The following is a 21,017-nucleotide window of genomic DNA, read 5'->3' as shown; positions in this document are numbered from 1 at the left end:
GAAGTCACCTGGGTCTAAGATTTTTGTTTCATTTTGTTTTGTTTGTGGGGTAGAGGTGGGGGAAGAGGTAGGAGGGGAGATAGGTTTTAAATTACAGATTCAATCTTTAACAGACACGACTGTTAGGATTTTCTGTTTCTTCTTATATCACTTTTGATTAGTTGTGTTTTCCAAAGAATTGGTACTTTTCATCTAAGTCTCTAGTGTTTTCACGTAAGATAGGCTGGTACAGAAGAGCCTCACTGAGAAGGCAATAGATGAGCAGAGACCTGAAGGAGGGGAGGAGGCAGGTATCTGCAGGAAGGGTCTAGCAGAGAGAGGAAACAGGAGGTGCAAAGGCCCTGGGGCCTGCACCTGCCTGGTGTGTTGGAGAACAATAAGCAGGCCAGTAGAGGGCAGGAGAGACAGAGTGAGACAGAGAATGATGGAGGGGTCTTCGGCTTTGACTCTGAGTGATTGAAGGTTTTGAGCAGAACAGTGTTGTGATCTGACTTATGTTTTGATAGGACAGACTGACTATTGAGAACAGACTCAAGGATGGAAGCAGAAAAACCAGATAGGAGGCTCCTTGTCCAGGGAGGTGGCAGTGGAAGTGGTGAGAACCAGTCATGTCTGGAGAGACTTTCAAGGCAGAATCTATAGGGTGTAGTGATGGACTGGATTTCAGGTGTGGGAGGAAGAGAAAGGTCAGGGAAGACTCTGAAGGTTTTGGCCTGAACAGTGACCATTTACGAGTTGGGGACTATCGTGGAGAGGCAGGTTTGGGGAGGAAATTCTGAATTCGGTTTCGGAGAACTGAAGAGTGAGGTGCCCATTAGGCCCCCAGTGAGGAGGCTGGCTATGTGGAAGCAGAGTTCAGGGCACGGGAACACAAATCTGGGAGTCACTGGCATGCAGGTAGCAATTAAGGCCACTTAAGAGGTTGATGTCACCAAGGCGGTGAGTGTAAATTGAGAAGAGGTCCAAGCAATGAGCCCTGGGGCCATCCTATGTACGGGACGCTGAGAGATGAGGAGAGAACAAAGAGATTGCTGACTGGTGAGATGGGAGGCAAAAACAGGAGTATGTGGTCTCCTCAGGGCCCCCTGGAGAGGAGGGAGTGGTCAGCTGGCCTCTAGGCTGCTGGGTCTGGTGCAGCCAAGACTGAGTGCTGACTGCTGGACTTGAAAACATGGAGGCCACTGGTCACTTTGACAAAAGCAGTTGAGTGGAGCTGGAGAGCCAAGGCTGATCGGGTGGCTTCAGGAGGGAATGGGAACAGAGTAATTCAACTGAGTGAGTGTAGACAATACCTTTCAAGAATCTGCTCTTCTTGGAGAAGTGAGTGGGGTTGGGGGGTGGGTAGGAGAGATGTGGGAAAATCTCAGCTTTTTTTCTTCTTCTTTTTTTTTGGTGAGGAAGATTGGCCCTGAGCTAACATCTATGCCAATCTCCCTCTACTTTATATGTGGGATGCCACCACAGCATGGCTTGATGAGTAGTGTATAGGTCGGTGCCCGGGATCCAAACCCATTAATCCTTGGCTACTGAAGCTGAGCACGCAAACTTAACTGCTACACTACCAGGTGGGCAGCCGACATGTTTTAATTACAGCCATTTACTCCATGCCCAGGACGTGTCATTCGTGTGGCACCCGGGAGAATCAGAGGTGAAGGAGACACCATCCCTGCCCCCACTCAGTTCAGCAGCAGCCACGGATGGATCTGCAGGGGTCGATAGCCAGTGAGAGCTGCACTGTGATGGATGAAGCCCGGGGGCTGGTGGGAGCCCTGCAGAGGGGCCTGACCCAGCTGAGCAGTCAGGGAAATCTTCCTGGAGGAAGTGATGCCAGGCTCAGCCTTGAAAGGGAAGTGGAGGGGCCTCCATTTCCGGGAAACCTTCTATGATCTGCCTAGTCAGAGTTATCTGGCCTTTGTTTTTGTGCGACATGCTCCATCTTCGTTTCCTCAGAACTTCCTTCATTCTGCTTGCAGTGGTCATTTACCTGGGTTCCATTTACGTGCATCAGGCGCCCTCCGTGCCCAGGGGCTCAGCCTGGTCCTTTCGCCTGCCTCGCCTCGGTGAGTGTTCGGAGGTCCCGCTGTGTCTCCCGCTTTACACAGGAGCAAACCGAGGCTCAGGGCTGGAGGACCTTGCCCAAGGTCACACTGCAAGGCAGTTTCAGAGCTCTAATTTAAATTCGCTTTGGTCTCTACCCAGCTACTCTCATCCTCCACCTCACCGGCCTTTGCAGGTAGTAAGAACAGCAGAGACCCTCCTCTGGGGGGGTCTGTGTGCCAGCCAGGCAAGGCCCTGGGAGAGGCCCCCTCCCACCGGGATCCCCATGGCGTCAATGCGGCTTCCGTGTGGAACTGGATGGCGCTCTTCCCTGCCTGGACGCCCCCTTCCTTCCTATGTCCCTGATTTCCTGAGGACCCAGTGGCCTTCCTGAAGGGACTCACCTTGTCCGAAGTGAAAGCTGGCCTTGTGCAGGGCACACGTGGCACATGCAGGAGCTCTCGTGGCAAAGATCCGAGGAGACTGGGAGCAGATGGCGTGGAAGGAGAGAGGTCCCGAGTTGCCCCTCCCTTCCCTGAAGATTGAACAGTCCCACCATGCCTGCCATTTCCTTGTCACCCTGTGTTGTCCTAGGTGACGGGGAGCCATGGGCCTTGTCTAAGTCTTTGTCAGGCCTCATGGAGACAAAGTCTTATGGCTTCTCATTTGTTGATTGACAGACTGAAAAGGATTTTGGGGAATGTTTGGGGCCACAACCATGGGCCTGGGAGTCAGGGGCCCCAAGGCACACCCTCGGGCTCAGGTGCTCCTGGGCGTGCGCCTCTCCCCTGGCCTCAGACTCCCTCCTCAGGTAGGTGGACGGCATCAGTTCTCGGTTCCTCCCAGCTTAAAAGTACTCTGTTCTAAATCCATCCATCAAACACTATTTTGAGGGTTTCGAAGTGAAACCTGGGTGTTTTACATTATCCCACACACCTGCCTCACACCTTCCAGAGTTCAAAAGTCTCTTTTGATTGGCATGTCAAATGGACACGTTTCTGGACTGGAGGGGCTCCATCTGCGAGCCTGGTTTTCCGAGGAGCGGACAGGTCACCTCCAAATTCTGCAGGATTTTTTGCTTCTGATGGCAAGTTGCACAATGAGTAATAAAGTGTCCTGGATTAAGACCCCTGTCCTAACCTGAAGGGCCAGCCTTCTTCATGTGATGGGGGCAAGCGCAGGGAGAGATGGTTAAAGAAACAGTGTCAGTAAACATCACAGGATAGGAAAAAGTTCTCAAGGGCTCAGAATAAGAATCCTAAGTACAGTTATGTAACAAATCAGGCATGTCGTGGAGACACACGGCTGCTCCCCACATGGACTGGTGAAGAAATTTCTAATTAAGGCCCATTTTCTCCTTTAGTCAAGACCCGGTGTCTGAGCACGTGCTGTTTCTGGACATGCTGGCTGACAGGCACAGCCCTCCAATATTCCAGGTGCTGGTCCACATTTCCCCAGCCTCCCTTGCAGGTTGAGTCACGTGACTAGCTCTGGCCACTGGGCTGCAAGTAGAAGTGATGCGTGTCACATGTCACTTCTGAGCTGAGACCTCAAGATCCAATGTGACTCTTCCATCTCCCTCTTCTGCTGTGGCCCCGGAGGGGCAGGACGGCTGCCAGCAGGCAAAACATAGGACATCAGTGAAACCGTACACTCTCTGGTGTCAGCCTCTTAGAGTTGGAGATGAGTTTGTTACTGAAGCACAGCCTGGCTCGTCCTGACTAACGTGAGGATGTAGAAATGAATGGTACCCACACTGCTGGAAAAGCAGACTTTGGGTCCTAACTCTGCCGCAACTGGCTGAGGAGCCCTGGGCAAGCTGCATGTCCTGGTCTACCCTCCCGTGAAAAGGGACTCCGACATCTAACTGACACAGTGGGCGTGTCGGAAGAGTGGATGTAAAATGTCCAGCCAGTGCCTGGCACGTAGTAGGGACACAGATGGTGTCAGTCCTCATCTGGAACCCCAGCCCCATGACTCTGCTCCCTCTGGAGGCTCAGTCTCACAGAGAGACAGTCCTTGCAGCAGCTCAGTTACAGCCACTTGCCGTACGTGCGCGCTTTTGGTCAAAGTTGCAGACGCCCGTGTTTGGGCGTGAACCCAGCACGTCTCAGAGGTGTGAATTCCTCATTCGCCTCCCTGCAGCTGCACGCACGGGACCGAAGGTGGCGGAGCCATCCAGAGCCGGTTCTGCCCCAGGCCTGAGCCGTCGTCGTAGAAGGGTATGTGGGGTTTCTCTCTGACCTTCCACGGGCAGGAGCAGGGCTCGTCTCATTTGCCTGAGTGATTTCGGGGGAGGGGGTGGAGAGCAGTGCTTCTTCACTCTGTTACACCCAAAAGGGTTTTCAGTAAAAACTCAAGAGATCCGTCTCTTGTCCAGCTCCATCTCTGACAGCACTGCGTGGTCACCTGCTACCACGACGACAAAGCAGCCGGTCCTTTGTTGTCTCTTGTTTTTATTCTCTGTTTAGTAAACCCCAAAACGAAAATGAAACCTAACCACGCACCAAGCTGACACCTCCAGTGGCTGAAGAGTGTCGGAGGGGTGCTGGCTGATTCTGGAGTCGACCCTCCATCGATGCTGAGAAGTGCTCACTTGGGGGATGTGGTCTGAGGGCTGCTGGAAAGGCTCCCCAGCCCCCCGCTGTTTCCTCCGCTGGCCTGTTGCTTCTCCTCACCTTCTGTTGCTGTAATTGGAGTTAGAAGTGTGTGCAAAGCAGCCAGAGAGGACGAGAGGTTGGTGTGGGGTGTGCAAGTGGGGGTTCAGAATGGGAGGATGAACCTGCCGTCATCCTGGCCTCCAGAGACTTGTGATCCAGTCATTATGGCTCCTTTTTAGGGTGACAAGGAGGGCCAGCAGTTCTTGCCAACATTCTCTTCGCAAATGTGAAAGGCCTGGGCGACTTCTCAGTGTTTTACTGCCTTGCAGGAACGGCCCGTGGCCTCTGAGCCCCAGAGGGCAGGTCCAGCTCTGCTCCCCTGAGCCTTGCTCAGGGCCTGGCACGTGGCAGGAGCAGGTGTTAGTTTCCTAGGGCCGCTGTAACGAAAGAATCACAAACTGCGGGGCTTAAAACAACAGATATTTATTGTCTTCCACTTCTGGAGGCCAGAAGTCTGAGGTCAAGGAGCGCGGCAGGGCCTGCTCCTCTGAAGGCTGTAGGTGAGGGTGCTTCTGTGCCCCTTCTAGCTTCTGGTGGCTGCTGGGCATCCTTGGCATTCCTTGCAGCTGCATCGGTCGAATCTTTGTCTCTGCGGACATATGGTCTTCTTCCCTGTGTTTCTCTCTGTGTCTTTTTCTTATAAGGATTCAAGTCATACTAGATTAAGTTTTCATGCTAATATAGTATAAAGTCACCTTAACTTATTACATCTGCAAAGACTCTGCTTCCAAATAAGTTTATGTTCACAGACACAGGGATTAGAACTTCCATATATTTTCAGGGGACACAACTCAATGCACAACTGAGAACTATCAAGTGAATGATCAGATGCCTGGGCAGCAGAGAGGGTACTGGGAGGTGAGGGAGGGCTGGCCAGAGAGAGGAGCACTTTGCATTTAAAATGTGCTCCTGTCCCCAGGCATCGTGGTGCACGGTGACGCGTGAGAAAGGCGTGGTTTTCACCCAATTCACCACTTTGCTGAGGCCCAGGGTCTTTCTCGTCTAAGGGCCATTGAGCACTTTTGCTGGCCGTTCATTCATTCACTGACTACACTGAGGCCCATCCCCATGCTGAGTTCTGATGAGACGGAGAAGGAAAGGACAGTATCTCTGCCCCCAAGGAACTCCCAGCCAAGCTGGGCAGACGCCCGTCACAATGATAACTTTGATACCCCGGACTAGTAGATGAAGACCCAGAACTCTAGGAGGAATTTGGGGAAGATGTGTCAGAGGAAGATTTTTTTTTTTTACTGTTATTTTATCTAAGTCAGGACCCCTGATCTGAAAAATATTTGCCCTCTCGGCTGCTGGAGAGAATTTGGGCGCCCTGACCGGGGTCGGCATTGTCTCTGCAGGCACCAGGGCGTGGGTGATGCTCATGAGAGCACTTGCCCACGACCGCTCAGGGCTGGGAGCGAAAGCGCCTCAAACGCTGGCTGTGAAGATACAGGGAGAATGTCCTCTGTAGGTAGAATAGAGGCATCCTGTCGCCTTCCCTGTTCCAGAAGGCTCCGTGGTGAACACATAATTAGGCCCTCTGTAATTACCAGTTCGAATCTGCCGAGGACACTAGGGCTCCCACCCCCTAATTTACCTTATAAATTTATTCTGCTAAAAAAGTTGAAAATGTCATTCTTCTGTGAAAGCTGCATAAATGAATTATCTCCCCGGATGACAGAAGGTGGGAAGGAGGGGGAAGCTTCAAGAGGACATTCTTCATCGTGAGTGTCTAAAAGTACCCCACCGCCAGCATGCACCCAGAGCAGAGCCCAGCGAGGCGGCTTCCCGGGGCTGAGGCCGCGGCGGGAAGACTCAGTTCCTCCAGGGAGAACGGGGCGCCCTCCGCGTCCCCAGCGGGTGGCGAGAGGTGGCATGTATAACCAGCCCCTGCGGACATTAGAGAGTCTTGCCTCGGCGTGCGGTTTCAGGGGACAGAGATCCCCAAACAGAAGGGGACGAAGGGAAAAAACAAGGCACCTCTTCAAAAGGGTCCCGTCCAAGCTCGTCCTGCAGTCCCTCTGACTCAGGACGGTCTCATGCCAGGCCAGTGTCCTCCCTCCATCACCTCTGGAGGCCAGATGCCCCCATAGAGCGCTTCACAGCCCCGTGATGGCTCTCTTGATTCTCTTACAAAACTAGAAAACACGCATGGCAAGTCTGATGACATTTTAGGAGGCTTGGAAAATAAAGTTCTTTAAAAAGCTCCTTTAATCCCATAATCCTAACACAGCAGTGGCCGTCATTTCTGTCTCTCCTTCCACTTTTTTCCCTAGGTGGTCTGCTTATTCTGCCCCCCCGAAGTACGACTGCTATTTTTTTTTTTAATTTTGAGGGGATGATTATAAAAGTGATAAATACTGACTCCGGTGTATTCGGAGACTAAGAGAAGAAAGAAATGGAAGATGACCCTCTGGGCCCCATCTCTGAGATGACGCCTGCTCACATCCCAACGGGCTTCTTCCTGCTTTTGTTCTGGGGGCTCGGCTTTTTCAGGACCCCCATGCCAGTTTGCAGATGCATTAGCTCTTTCTCTTTTAAAGACATGTTTTTGTTTTTTGGGTTTTTTTGGTGAGGAAGATTGGCCCTGAGCTAACATCTGTTGCCAATCTTCCTCTTATTTTTTTCTCCCCAAAGCCCTTGTACACAGCTGTATATCCTGGTTGTAGGTCATTCTAGTTCTTCTCTGTGGGATGCTGCCACAGCGTGGCTTCATGAGCGGTGGGTGCGTAGGTCGGTGGCTGGGGATCCGAACCAGCAAATTCTGGGCTGCCAAAGCAGAGTGTGTGAACTTAACCACCCAGCCACTGGGCTGGCTTGGCATTAGCTCTTGTATTGAGGTCTAGTTAGCTCATTCCTTGATAACCTACTATGTGTCCACCACAGGCAGAGGAGAAAAGTCAGACCCCTGCTGTCTGCTCTGAGGAGCTCAGAGCCCTGTGATGTGCTGGAACCCAGTCATGGATAATGACTATGATGTTTTCCTCTGGGCTTTCCCAGAGATTAGCCCAGTCCCTGGCGCATAGTCGGTGCTTCATCAATACTGGTTGAATATGCTCACGGATGAAATCTGGGGAGAATTGCTCTTTTCACTCCTGAAATGAAGTGCTGCAGGGTAAGCCACAGATTGGGTTGGACGTGAGTCTCTTCTGGAACCCAGCATAAGGCCTCCGTAATAACAGTATATGTAACTCATTAAATGCCTACTACGTGCCAGACCCAGTGCTAGATGATCTGATGTAATCCTCACAACAGTCTTGGACGTAATAGAGGAGGACGTGGGACGCTGAGAAAGGAAGCAGTTTGCATGAGGTCTCCCAGCTAACAGTGGGCACAGCAGGGACTCGGGCCCAAGCGTCCTGGAGGTGTGAGCCGAGCTGTTTGTGCCCTGCCCTGCATGGCCCACACAAGGTTGCTGGAAGGGCACAATCAAGCCAGGGAAGTGAAAGGGCATTGTCCTCTGTAACTCTCTGTATCAATGCTAGCTATTTGTCTGTTCTACAATTTAACCGGCAGACCCTTCCGTCTACCCCGGTCCCTCTCACTGCACAAGCCCATGTCTTCTGTTCGGTCCTCTCTGAGACCCAGCATCTCCAGATGCTCTTTATCCTTCCTCCTTCATCCCATTTCTCTCTGTCTCAATTATTTGATTTAGGAGCCGTGCTCATGCTTTCCTAGATTTTGCTCTCTCAAATGAAGAAAAAAAAAAAATCTCTTCTAACCTCATTTTAGACCTTGTTTCTCTTTTAATTTTCTCTTTCTTCCTCTGTGTCCTGACTCCGCACTGACTTTGTCTTTGCCGCCCTAATTCCACCTCCACTGGTGTCTCCAGCTGCCCGCTGATGCCCTGCGGGATAGCTGGAAATCGAATCCAGGCGGAGACCGGTGTAGTGGTTGTACCCAGAGACAAAGCTGGGGTTGATTCTGGCCCTGCCTCTTAGCGACCGGCCTCGGCTTCCTGGGGAGGAAGGTCCTTCTCTCCCGAAGATGAGATAAGATAAACTGCCTAACAGTGTCATCCGACCTTCTCTCTTGGACCTGGCTGGCCTGGAGGGTCTTGGAAGAGTTCTATGATCTGTGACCAGGACCCCTGCCCCCTAGTCTTTTGCTCCCATAGCACTTGGGGCAGGAGAGCCTCTGGTGGGCTGTGTTATAACTACTATAGTCCTGTAAGTATGTCACTGACTTCTGCTTTGCCTTGAGTGCTCCTCGGAGCAGGGGTGGTGTGGCAAATTCGGATTTGTCTGAATGAGGAACCTGGGTACTAACCATTACACATACTGCCATCTTTGGGCCCCAGCACCCCACACTGTGCTTGGCACATAGCAGGCATCCCATCGATGTGTGTCGTTGAAAGAATGAGTCACAGCGATGCTAAGAAGTGACCACTGTGTGCCAGAGACTGGCCTGGGCACTTTACACAAGCCACTTACACTGTTGAGACAATCAGCCCACAGGTGTTCAGAAGCCCTGGTTGACAAGGGAGATCACAGGGCCCGAGAAACGAACGCCCTCTCCCTGGACGCCCAGCCAACGGGTGCCTTCTGCACAGCCTGAGACTCCAGGCCTCAGCTCCTGGCTGCACGCAGTGGCAGGATTTTGCAGGACAGGGGGAGAAGCTCCAGCTGGAGGCAGCAGGCGGCCCTCATGGCTGGCAGGGAGGGGGCTGACGATTGGCCCGGCCGGCAGTCCTGGCAGGCATGATTCAGGGGCCAGAGGCCTCACGCAGACCCAGCCTCCGTTTTTCATTTAGGGGAAACCCTTGACGGGCACTGTGGCGGCGGCTGAGGCTAATTGCACGGTGCTGGGAGCTAATGCAGCTGCTGTAATCCTTGTCACCTCTAACAACTCAGTGGGAGCTTCCGCTGGATTACGCCGGGCGTTTGGGGGCTGTGTACATCAGTGGCGGGTGTCACCGTCAGAGGTCGGGCAGGGCGCCGGTGCAGCGAGGGAACACAGCGCCACCTCGCCAAGTCTTTAATTAAAGGAGGACCGACCTATGTGACCGCTGCCCAGCCTAATAGGTCATTTCCAGTCGCAGCGAAAGTTGCCGTTAAAAACCTTGATGGGAAGCAGCAACTTAGAACGGCCCAGCTCATCTCCGGAGGAGACCGCGTCTCCTACCAGTTTCTGGGGAGAAATCGCCACCTGGCATGAATATTCTAGCTCCGTGGGTCGCCCTGCACCCCCCTCCCGGGAGTGCGGGGGGCTCGCCTGCGTTTGCCCCTTACTTGGGAACTGTAACCCTTGGAGATCAGAAGGAGCACGAGAATAGGACAATTCAATAAACTCACAATAAAACATCCTAAGCCTTTCATACTTCCCCACTTTCTTTAACTCAATTTATTTTTCATTTTGTGGACAGAGATTTAGTCCGGGTATTAGTTTATGATTTTTTACTGAAGGAATTACTCAACACACACACATATAAAAAGGAAATATTATTTTTATCATTTATTTTGTGCCATGTATACCATAGGAGGAAAAAACGGAGCGAAATCACTTCAGCACCGCTGTGTTTTTCATTACAAAGTTATTACGTATAGAAATTACTCCAAATTATCTGAAATGAATGGAAATTATGAGGTTTGAATTCCCCAGGTTACTGCAGGCACAGCTCTGGAAATTTATTTTGTCATCTTGCTGAACATAATTGCTACAACAAAATTTCTTCCATTTTACAACTGTAGCATAACTTATTTATACCGGTGTAGCTGTAATTTTACATCAATAAGTTGCATGGGAAGGAATACACAGGTGGTAATTGAAAACAATAATTTGCACTGAGGTCCAGGTGGAACGGTTGGCTGAGGAAAAGACTCCAGTTACCGTCGGCAGCAGCTTTGTGTCACTGTGGCCTTTTCCCATCCCGTCAGCCAACACCCGTCAAACCATCCAGACACCCTCGCTCGTGTCCCCGGTGGCTGCCGCGGTGAGACTCAAGGCTTGTCAGACTTCCCATCGTGGCCTGTGCATCCTGGTCTGGAAAGTGAGGCCACAGGGCCCTCGGGGGGACCCAGGGGGGACCCCTGCCACCTCTGTGTAGCTCCTCCGCTTTCCTTCTCATCCTTTTTGACTCGCCTCCGGGTTGGGCACATTGAGGTACCAGGAGCTAATTAAGGTGTTTGATAGATTTCAGTTGGAGTATGAGTTCTTGCCAGAAACATCGACAATTCGATTCCCCAAACACAACGCGGAGTGTTAAAGCCGCTAATGCTTTATACATTACTGTGTTCCTTCCCAGCCGGAATGTGTGGTCTGGGTACAATACCGAAACGGTCCCCAAACAGGCGTCCTCACTCTTCGGTTCTCTAATTGTTCCTGTTAAGCAGATACAAATAATGAAACTGCAGATGCCTGTGCTGAATCCCAACAGCTGATGAATCTACTCGTTTGAATCCAGAGGTCCAAATTCGGAGGTTAAAAAATCCCCCATAAATCTGCCCTGTATTTAGATGGCAGACCATCCGAGACAGTCAGAGATGGGTGTCTTTCTCCTGTCCACTGTTCCATTTCAGGACACGTGTGGGAGAGAGAGAGAGAAAGAGAGAGGCAGAGGGGCTTTGTCACAAGTTCAAATGGGGAATGTTATTGCCACATCCATATTTTAGAAGCCATTGTTGTTTCAACGATCCCAAAGGCTTAAAATCACAGTGAAATCATTTTTTTAAAGGACTCAGATTAAACTAACACCAGAATGCACAGCAATTCAGTGTCTCGGTTTTCCCTGGGTAGCATTAATTATCTTTTGTTGTAGCAAATTGTCTGCCTTGTAAATTGAGCCGAAAGTGTGTCTTCAAGCAGATGCAATGTTTTAGTATGCGCACAATGGAATAACTTTTATAATTTCCACGTACTATAGGTATATTATTCCATCTCCAATAAGGCACGTGCTGTTCAAACACTGTGTTGGAGAAACTTCTGTGTTTGTCACCTTGCAACCTTAACCTTTCTCTATTAAAAAGAGGGCATGCCACTTGAGTGTTTTCTAGGATACAGACCACCTTTGTTAACTCATTCGAAAGCATACGTGGCTGTTTCTAAAACCACAAAACAGCAGCTGAGATATCCCAGATCCGCTTTTCTTTTCTAGCTCTGGAAGGCATATGTGGAAAAGGTGTTGGCTGGTTTGTATTTTTATTTTTCGGTAAGCGCAGCCTTCTCATTAGCCTGTCTTTCAGAGGGATGCTAGCCTGACTATGCTTCTCTCTCCCTCTCTTTTCTTCCCCAAGCCGATACTTCCCCCTCCTTCCCTTTCCACCACTTTCTTTGTGGAGCATCACAGCACAGACAGGAGTTTTCAGAGCCCAGGCTTGGGGGTGGGGGCAGAGCTTGCAACTGAGTCAGCCTTGTCTACAACACCAGCTTAGCATTTACTGAAACTTCCTCTTTCTCAAACTGCTTAAGGATACAAACTAATTAATCCTCACAGCCTCATAAAAACCCTTGTTAGGAAGGTGATCATTATTGCCTCCATCCCGGCCCCTCCCCACTTCCTATCTGCAGACACCTCACTGCAGCGCCAGTTCCGACCGGCGGCTGACAGCCAGAGTCGGAACTGAAAATTCCCTTCTGCATCCCAGTTCTTTCCCCAAATGAACCATTTTAACTCTCTTTCTCTTCCTCGCCTGTGGTCTAAATAGGGTAGATTGATGGTCTCTAGACTACCGAATTCAAACCGGGGTGTGTGTGTGCTCGTGTGTGTGTGTTTTGCACTTTCAGTCATACGATTTGGAGACTCAGGGACCAGAGGGAAAATGGCAGAGGCCCTTTTGTACACATGCACACACGCTCTCCCTCCCCACAGCCACTCTGATCTCTGTGCGTGTGGCGGGTCGGATCTGGCGGAGTCTGCCTGTCTTGGTGAACAATATTTCTCCCAAGTCGACCAACTGGGTGATGCCAGTCCCCACCAAATTTGAATTGATGACTCAACTACAGAATTAAAATTAGCAAGGCAAGAAAATTCCAAATGAGGTGAGAAAGTGGTAGAAATAGTTCCAGATCCCCTAGTACCGAGCCATTCAACATCATTTCTGATGACAGGGACACAGCGAGGAACAGTCGATGTGGGTGTGAGTCTTTCTCATATACGGAGAGCTGGCTAAGTATTTTTTAAGGAAAATAATACATGAATCAGGAACAGGGACTTTGGTTTAACCCCTTGCAGGCTGCAGCTCTAAAGACAGCAGGCAACGACGTCCCTTCGTTTTTCTAGAGCTTGCCTGTGCCTCACGTAGTTAAGCAACCGTTGGAAATCTACTACTGTATCAAGCCCAAATATTACTGCAGAAACAAATAAGGTGCAAATGTCATCCTGCTTTAATGAAAGCAACGTTGCTAAATTCAGGACATGGAGAGAATCAACCACATGATTGTTGGAAGGCAAGTTTTGCGGTCCTGTCTCTGCCATAAGGTGACAATGCAAAAAGCTCCTCTAAATCCAGCAGAGCCTGAATTGAGCGCTTATGGCACTTAGAAATTTGCTGTAATTTTCAGAAATGATATAAAATAATTTTAGAAGATATGCCAGGAAGCCCAAAAGGCCTCTTTTGTCTTTTTCTGCTTCTGGATTTGATAGCTCCTAGAGATTCTAGAACTGTAGGAAGGAGATAAGGACCGTCTTGGGAGCCTTATTAATATGCACATAAATATGACATGCTTTGTACCTCCATTGCGGTTTCTTCGAAAGTTAAAACAAGTCAATCCAGCGATCAGATCGATGCATTTCCTTTATCCTCATCTTCACAGTCAATAGCGTTTATAGATCCTGAGGAATAGAAATTAGCAGACACAGTTTGCCTCTGAGCGTGCCCTACACCTGTGAATACACAGATTCGCCTTCTCTTTGCATGGATCTTTTTTTAAGCACCAGAGATGAAACTGGAAGTAATTCGGTACGATGTGCTGTTGGGTTTGTATATTGCTACAGAGTTATTTGACTACATTTCAGAAGGTGAATCCACGTTAAAAAAAAAAAAAAAAACCACCACCACCAACAACAAAAGAAAAGTCGATTTTCTTTCGGCAGAAACATTGGGAGTTCTCATTTCTGCTGACACTACTTATCTTGATTCTTTCCAAATTTTTGTAAAGACGTAATATAAAATATAACAGCTCAGAAGGCAACGATAACATTGTAGAATCGCGAATAGAGCCCCACCTCAGCTAAGAGTTAAGTATTGAGGATCCTTCAAAGAATTTTAAACAGGAAGCCTGGGTAGGGGGGGTCAAATGGTTTAACCTGCTCCCTGTGCATGGCATGTTACATGAAGCACACACGGGACTCAGAGCCCCAGAGAAGGGCCATAAAAATGCACTCTGATTTGATGAAATGATTTATGATTTCTGAACTATTCCTTTATAAAGAAATGTAAAGTGACTGAGAACACGGGGGATTGTTTGCTGGAATGCACTGTGAAGCTAGAAAAAGAAAAACAGGGAAATATTTGTGAGTTCAAAAAGCTTTTTGACATCTGTTTTTTTTTTTTTTTTTAAAGATAGTGCAGGAAACGTGCCTTTTCTTTCCATCTGATTCCAGCCGACACAATGCCGGAGGCCTGGGTGGAGCACACAGTAGGCCCGCAGCAGGTGCTGGAGAAATGAGTCTGAAGTATTGTAACATTACTCAGGACCACATTTGTGTTTGTACTGTTTTTCCTTTTATAATTTCATCTGTTAAGCACTCTCCCCCCGCCCCCCCCCCCCTTTGGGGATGGGAGTGACTTTTATTCTAAACAAAGACTTGGCAGATCCAGGGGTGGGGTGGTGGTGTGCGCAGTGACCTTCTCTGCAGACTCCTGGGTCCCCTGTTTGCCTGGGGTCCTGAGGAAGGGGTAGGGACCGGGCCGTGGCCCGAGCTCCGCCATCCCCTCCCGCCCCGCCCGCCTGTTGTCTGGGCATCCAGAGAGCGGGGAAACAGTCGTGTGGGCCAACTGCCCGAGCCGGGCGGGGTCGAGGCCGAGGTCAAGGTCGGCGGAGAAGCGGCTATTGATCCGGCTTGGAACGCGAGACAGGGAGCGCAGCAAGACTAAAGGGGGAGCTGTGAGACCAGACATTAACAGCTTTCGGCGCTAATGATGCCCGTGCCAGACGGGCAGAGGGAAAAAAAGGAGACTGGAGCGGCAGCTGGGATCGCTCGCTGCCTGCGCCCGGCCGCCTCCGGGGAGAGGAGGAGGAGGAGGGCCAAGGGGCCAGCGCCGGGCTGGGCAGGGCCAGGGCAGCCTCTCCCCGGCCGCCGCGAGGTGGAGCGCGCCGGCGGGCGGCGGCGTGTCCGGCCCTGCGCCGGCCCGCCCGCGCGGCCCTTTCCCGCCGTCGGGGCAGCGCGGGGCCAATGAGGAAGTGCTCCCCGGGTCAGTCGCGGCCCGCGCCGCCCCCTGCCCGCGACTTCCTGCTGGGGGTGGGGCGGGGGGCCCCCTCCCCAGACTCGGCCGCGCGAGCGCGCGGGGCTTGGCAGCTGCAGCCCGGGCCCCTGAGCGCCCCGCGCACTCCGCGGAGGGCCCCCTTTCTTGAAGGAGGCTGCCCCGTTCCCCGCAGCCACAGACCGGTCCCCCTTCCTTGTAATCAGCCCCCCCGTCCCCGAGGACAAGGGTCGTGCGTCGGGATTTCGGGTGCGGGAGCGCAGGCGACACCGGGCTGCAGGCGCGCCGTGGCCATCCGAGTCCCGACCTGCCCCCTTGCGCTGTGTGACCTTGGGCAAAACGCTAACCCTCTCTGGAGTTCACGCCGCCAGTTCTCGGAAAGAGAGCGCTAACAGCTCTCCCAAATTTAAGAATCTGGGCGGGTTGGGATGACCGGTTTATGGTTTTCTTAAGTTTATTAAAGGTGCGTGTGGGCATTTTTTTCTTAGGCCACTTTCCTGGAAAGATTTTCGCGGTGAGGCGAGATGGGAGGAGAGGGAGGCGCTTCTAGACTTTGGACCACGTGGAGGTGGGGTGTGGGTTAGGAGTAGTGGGCAGCCGCGTGCAGTCCCGGATGGTGGTGGGGAGCGGCAGCACCAGCTTGCCCCCGCCCCGCCTTCCACCGCCCGGTCTCCGCTCACTGGGCAGCCGACCCTGCCGCCCAGTCCACGAAACTGCGTGCTGGGGCACATTTTATTGTGATTCTTTTTCGGGGGGTGGTTTGGGCGGGGAGCTCTTTCTGTCCTCGCTAATGGGCGCTGCGCTCTGTTAAGTTGTTGGTACATTCGCCCCACCCTAGACCTTGGGGGCGATCGGAAGCCCCACGTGCCCCAAGGAAAAGGCCCCGAAGGAGGCGGCGCGCCTGGAGGCGTCACGGCCCCGCCAGTCGCTCGGGTGAAGCCGCCAGAGCCGGGCCTGGGGGCGGGGTGGGGTGGGTGCAGCTGGGCTCGCCCGTGAAGCCCAGCCCTGAGCCAGGCCCCGACCCGCCCTGGCCGCTTCCCGGCCCAGATCAGAGAAACCCTGAGAAGGGAGAGGGGTCCAGCCGCGTGGCGCGTCCAGCCCCGGAGGTCAGATCATCAATAGACGAAGGTGGCCGCGGCCTGGGGAGGGACGGGGCTAGGGGTGGGGGAGGAGTGGCCTTGTCCCCGGGCCACGGACAGGCCCCCACAACTCCTCTTGTCCTCGCCGGCTGGAGACCAAAAGGCTGACGAGGCAGCTGTGTCCTTCCCAGTCTGACGGGCGATTTCAAGTCCTGCCCCGGGCGGAGGAGCGCTGGGTGGGGGGCGTTAGTTTCAGGTTGCGGTAATTGTCAGGGGGCGGGAGGGAGCTGGGGGACCTGAGGGGGTCACCCACAGGAGGACCTTCAGAGAACCGGCCCCGCCTACTTCTGGGTCAGCACGTACAAGTCCCTCTCCCACGTGGAGCGCCCCTGCCCCCTTACCCAACCTCTTCCCGCTGACTCTGGCGTTAGGGGGTGGGGCCCGGGTTTGACCCCCCAAGAGTTAATGGGGTGAGATGGAGGGAGCTCAGATTCCAGTGAACATTCCTTCCGGAATGGGACTCAAACAAGGTCTCATGTTCCCCCTCCCCACAATGTGGTCTTAATTCTCTCCTCTTTCTGTCTTTTATTTTGTCCACTTCGCTCTTCCAGAGTTTGTAATATCGGGATTTATATGAAGATACTTTTTGGAAGTTTAAGCCCGACCCCCCAATAAAACAAAAGTAAAAACCAGGCTGCTTTTCTAGGGAGATGAAGCGGTTGACCATCTCCTCCAGTCCCCACGTCGACCCCAACCCTATTCAACCCCCGCCCCACCCCGAGTCCAAAAGAGCTTTCCATGGGTGGGTGGAGACTTGCGTTGATTCAGCTTACTTCCACGCACACTGCACTCCGCCCCCCCTTCTCAGGGGTCCTACTCCCGGGAGGGGAGGAGGGATGAAGAAGATTTTCTTTTATTTAGAAATATCCTGCCCACCGTGTCCCCCCCCCTTGGCGGTGCCGGTGCACGAGATGAGGAGCGCACAAAAACGCTGGTTGCACGTGTGGCTGGCCTGGACTGCGGGTGTGCGCACTGGCGAGTGTGTGTGTGTGTGTGCGCGCGCGCGCGCGCGAGTGTGGCTCTGTGTCTGTGTGTGTGCTTTCTTGTTCTCTTACAGGGTACAATGTTAAAAAGCCACCGCTAGTCGCCCCCAGTGCTCCGACTCTCTGGGTCTTTTTGTCTCTAGTGCAGATTAAACGTCACGTCCGCACTTGAACTTGAATTTTATCCCATTGTACAGAGGCAGCCCCAGCCATAGAGAGACCGAGAGCTCCCAGAGAACCCGGACTCCGCCATCTTCACGTTGCAATCTATAGCTCCCAGTCCGCGCCCGCACCGACCCAGGCGCACTGGGCGAGCCGCCCCTCAGCCCCGCTCCCCCCGGGCCCGCGGCGCCAGGGGAGCGCTGGGGAGCGCTCGCGGGGACCCGGCAGTCTCTCCGGCCGGCGCCAGCCTGCCAGGTGAACTGGGAAGGAGCCGCTCCTGGAGTCCCCCCAGAGCCTCGGAAGGGTCAGTCTCCGAGAAAAAAAACAGGCAGCCCGCAGAAAACCCAGAAACAACCGAACCGAGGCAGTTTTACATTGCTTTGGGTTTTTGGAGGGGGCGGGGTGAGGGGGTACGAGACAAGTCCTCAAGTTTTCTTTTCTTTTTCTTCTTTATTTGTTTGCATTTTTTTTTTCTTTTCCCCCCCTCCTGGTAGAAGTGCGCTTTCCACCTACCAGACCCTGAAAGAAAGTGTCAGCAGCCGGTGCAAAATCCGGTTTAAGTTCAAGAAGACATTTGGAAGTCCAGGAGGCCGAGCAGTTTGAAGAAGTGTAAGCGATTTTTTTCCTTCAGAAGAATATATTTTTCAAGAAACCGGCCACTCCGCGGCAAGCAACAGCATTTTTTTTTTTTTTTTGCCTCTTCTATTTTAGATCGAGAGGTTTTTCTTTTCTTTTTTGTCTTCTATTTTCCTTTTTGCAAACAAAACAAAAAACAGCATAGAAGAAAGAGCAAAATAAAGAAGAAGAGGAGAAGGAAGAGAGGGCAAGAGAGGAAGGGAAAAAAAACCAAAACACCAACCCGGGCAGAGGAGGAGGCGCGGCGGCGGCGGCGGCAGCGGCAGCGGCAGCGGCAGCGGCGGCGGCGGCTGGACCCCCCTCCCCCGGTTCCCCCGATCAGTGCAGCTCTCCGGGCGATGCCAGAATAGATGCCGGGGCAATGTCCCGCCGCAAACAGGGCAACCCGCAGCACTTGTCCCAGAGGGAGCTCATCACCCGTAAGTGTCTGCGGCGTGCCCGCGAGGGGCCGGAGGATGGGGCTCCGGGCGCCCGGGGCTGGGGACGCCGAGCCGGGCGCAACCGGGCCCGGCGCCGGGGCCGCCCGCGGGCTCGCAGAGGCAGCAGCGTCGGCCCAGAACATGGTGGGGGGCGGGGGGCAATAGGAAAGTTTCTTTGCAGCCCGGGGAGTCGGGGTGCTGCGCAGTCAGATGCGCCTCGGGCTCGGGGGCCTGCGGAGCGGGCTCCCGGCCGGGGAGGGGGCGCGCAGGCTGGAGGAGGTGTGTGTGTGCGCGCGGAGCCCGGCTGGACGCTCGCCCCTCCGAGCGGCGTGTGTGGCGGCGGCGGCGCTGGTGGCGGGGTTTGGAGAGGAGGGGGAGGGGGCTGGGGGAGCGGAGGGGGAGGGGGGAGCCGGGAAGTGGGGAAAAGTTGGCGAGCGCGTGGGTCCGCGCTGACGGCGCGGGCGGAGGAGAGCGGGGCGCGCTCTGGGCTGGGGGCGATGCGGGGCTGAGGGCGGCCGCCGGCTTCGAGTCCCCGGTCGCTGCACCCGGCCGGGCAGGGCGCCGGCCACGCCGGTCCTGGGATTCCGTAGCCGCCTTTCTCTCCCCTCCTCTTGCTATTTGCAAAAGAATCCAGCTGCGCGGCTGTTTGCCGGGCTCATGCTCCCCCCCCACCCCCCATTTCCCCACCTCCGTCTGTCTCCTGGGATGATCTTGTCTTCTTTCCCCCACTCCAAAAAAAGGTGGGGGGATTGGGAGCTGGTGAAAAATCCTCGCCACGGGGGAAAAAAAAAAGGGTTGTCAGCTAGAAGTGCTGAGAGAAGTGCTTGTAAAATAGTAAAAAAAAAAAAAAAAAAAAAAAAAAGAGAAAGGCAAAGAAAAAAGGAGAGAGACCTATCAATCTCTTACCCATCTTTCTATCTCAGTTATCTTTCATCTTCCCTATCTAAATAAACAAGGCAGGTCGCAGTGGAAATCCACCGGCTGAAATCGCGTGGATTTCAAGCAAGTGGCAGGGCGGGCAAAGTCAGGCAGCGGGGCAGAGACGCAGCAGCTTCCAGCGCCCCGGTTGGGTTTATTTAGAAAAGGGAAAAAGCGAGCGAGAGCTGCTCAGGTACGGTGTGTGCAGGGAAGCTCGCCTCGGGTGCCCGCGCAGTTGCCGGGGAAGGTCGGCTCCCAGGGCTCCCCGCCCGCCGCAGCCCGCGGGGCCGCTGCTTCGCGGCGCGCGAACCCTTTCCCGCGGTCCTTTCTCTTGCGGTGCCTGGGTCGCTGTTGCTTTTTTTTCTTTTTTCTTTTTATTGCAATAGAAATAAAACATCCTCTGGGTGCCATCGAGACCGCGGGCAGGTTGTGTTCCTGCAGTCCTCCGAGCGCCTCGTCGGGCTGGGGCCGGGCTCCCCGCGCGGCGCTGGAGAGGGCTGCGCGCCCAGCCGCCGCCGAGGACTGGCTGCGGGGCGGCCGAGAGCCGAATATTTATGTTATATTTTAAAAAATTTAAATAAATAAATAAATATATAAAGGGGTTCTCCCCTCCCCTGAAAACCCAGCGTAGGAGCCATCTGCTCGGAGCAATTGCTGCTGCCATCTCTCCTTTGTTACAGCAGATACATTAGTAAGAATTTGTGGGCTTATTATTATTTTTTGCGGAGGGGAATAGATGTTAAAGTGGGATCCGCCTTGGGAGAGGGATGCCTTTTTGGAGGGAGGGAGGAGGACTTCTTTTTTATTTTTCATCGTTGTAACATCAGGGAAGACTCTCTGGTTGCATTTAAAACAAAATATTTTGCAACCAGATTTGAGCCTGGGTTGATCAAGGTCCTTTTCGCCAGTTGACATTTCGTCCTTTACCAAGCTGTAGGAATTGCTTATCTTACATCCCACCTACCCCCCTTTAGATGGTGGAGTGTTGTTTGAATGTCTATACTTGGGGACGCCTGATTTCTTCAGGAGGCAATTTGCCCCACATAACCTCTATATAATTGCGAGGGTTGTTTTTGAGGAGGGGGAAAGTTGGGGGGGGTCGGGGAAGGGGGAGTTGTCCTGGGTGCATTGCCAAGCTGGTGGCAGCCAAAAGAGCCAGGAGTGTTTGCAGTTGTGTGTAAGGGGCAAAAAGCAGGTAGGTTTGCTTTCTTATGCTCTTTCCTCTTCTGGCATTCCTGGGACATCAGGAGAAAGCCCTGGCCAGAAGGACTGGTGGCAGCTGGGTGTGGGGGGCGAAGGGTGCCTGGTGCAACATCCTTCCATCCTTCATTTGTCCCAGATCTCTCAGCCTTACTCCTTGCTTGAGCGGTGCTGGGGACAGCCGGCTGACACTGGAGCGGTGGCGGGGAGGGAAGAGAGAGGCAAAGGACAAGAGAGGTGGGGAGAAGGAGACAAGGGGGCAGAGGATATCCCACCTGCCTTTCAGGGGCACCCGGAGCCCCGGGCATGTGCAGGGTTTAAGCGGGGAGAGTGATCCAACCAGTTTTCAGACGAGGCTATTTATTATCAAAAAGCAGCTGGCTTTTCTGTCTGCCCTGTGTCACCCGGGAGGTGGGAGCGCAGGCAGTGGAAGGGCAAGAACTGGATGCAATTTAGGCTGCACGGCCTGTGGAAGTACCTCTCCACAGTGATGCAGGAGGCGTGG

General features: G+C 53.2%; 1 protein-coding gene across 4 annotated transcripts in view; it reads left to right on the top strand.

Moving 5' to 3' along the window:
* Positions 1-18,252: 18,252 nt before the first annotated feature.
* Positions 18,253-21,017, top strand: part of BCL11B (BCL11 transcription factor B) — a 93,608-nt gene continuing 90,843 nt past the window's right edge. For all 4 annotated transcript variants that reach the window (XM_046647499.1, XM_046647497.1, XM_046647498.1 and 1 more), the window contains exon 1: positions 18,253-18,394. In XM_046647499.1, coding sequence (XP_046503455.1) covers positions 18,337-18,394 — 58 coding nt within the window. In that variant the 5' untranslated portion in view covers positions 18,253-18,336. The remainder of the gene's footprint in view (positions 18,395-21,017) is intronic.

Source organism: Equus quagga, chromosome 20 (genome assembly GCF_021613505.1).
Source record: "Equus quagga isolate Etosha38 chromosome 20, UCLA_HA_Equagga_1.0, whole genome shotgun sequence".
NCBI classification, from domain to species: domain Eukaryota; kingdom Metazoa; phylum Chordata; class Mammalia; order Perissodactyla; family Equidae; genus Equus; species Equus quagga.
This window is presented reverse-complemented; position numbering and strand designations above follow the sequence as displayed.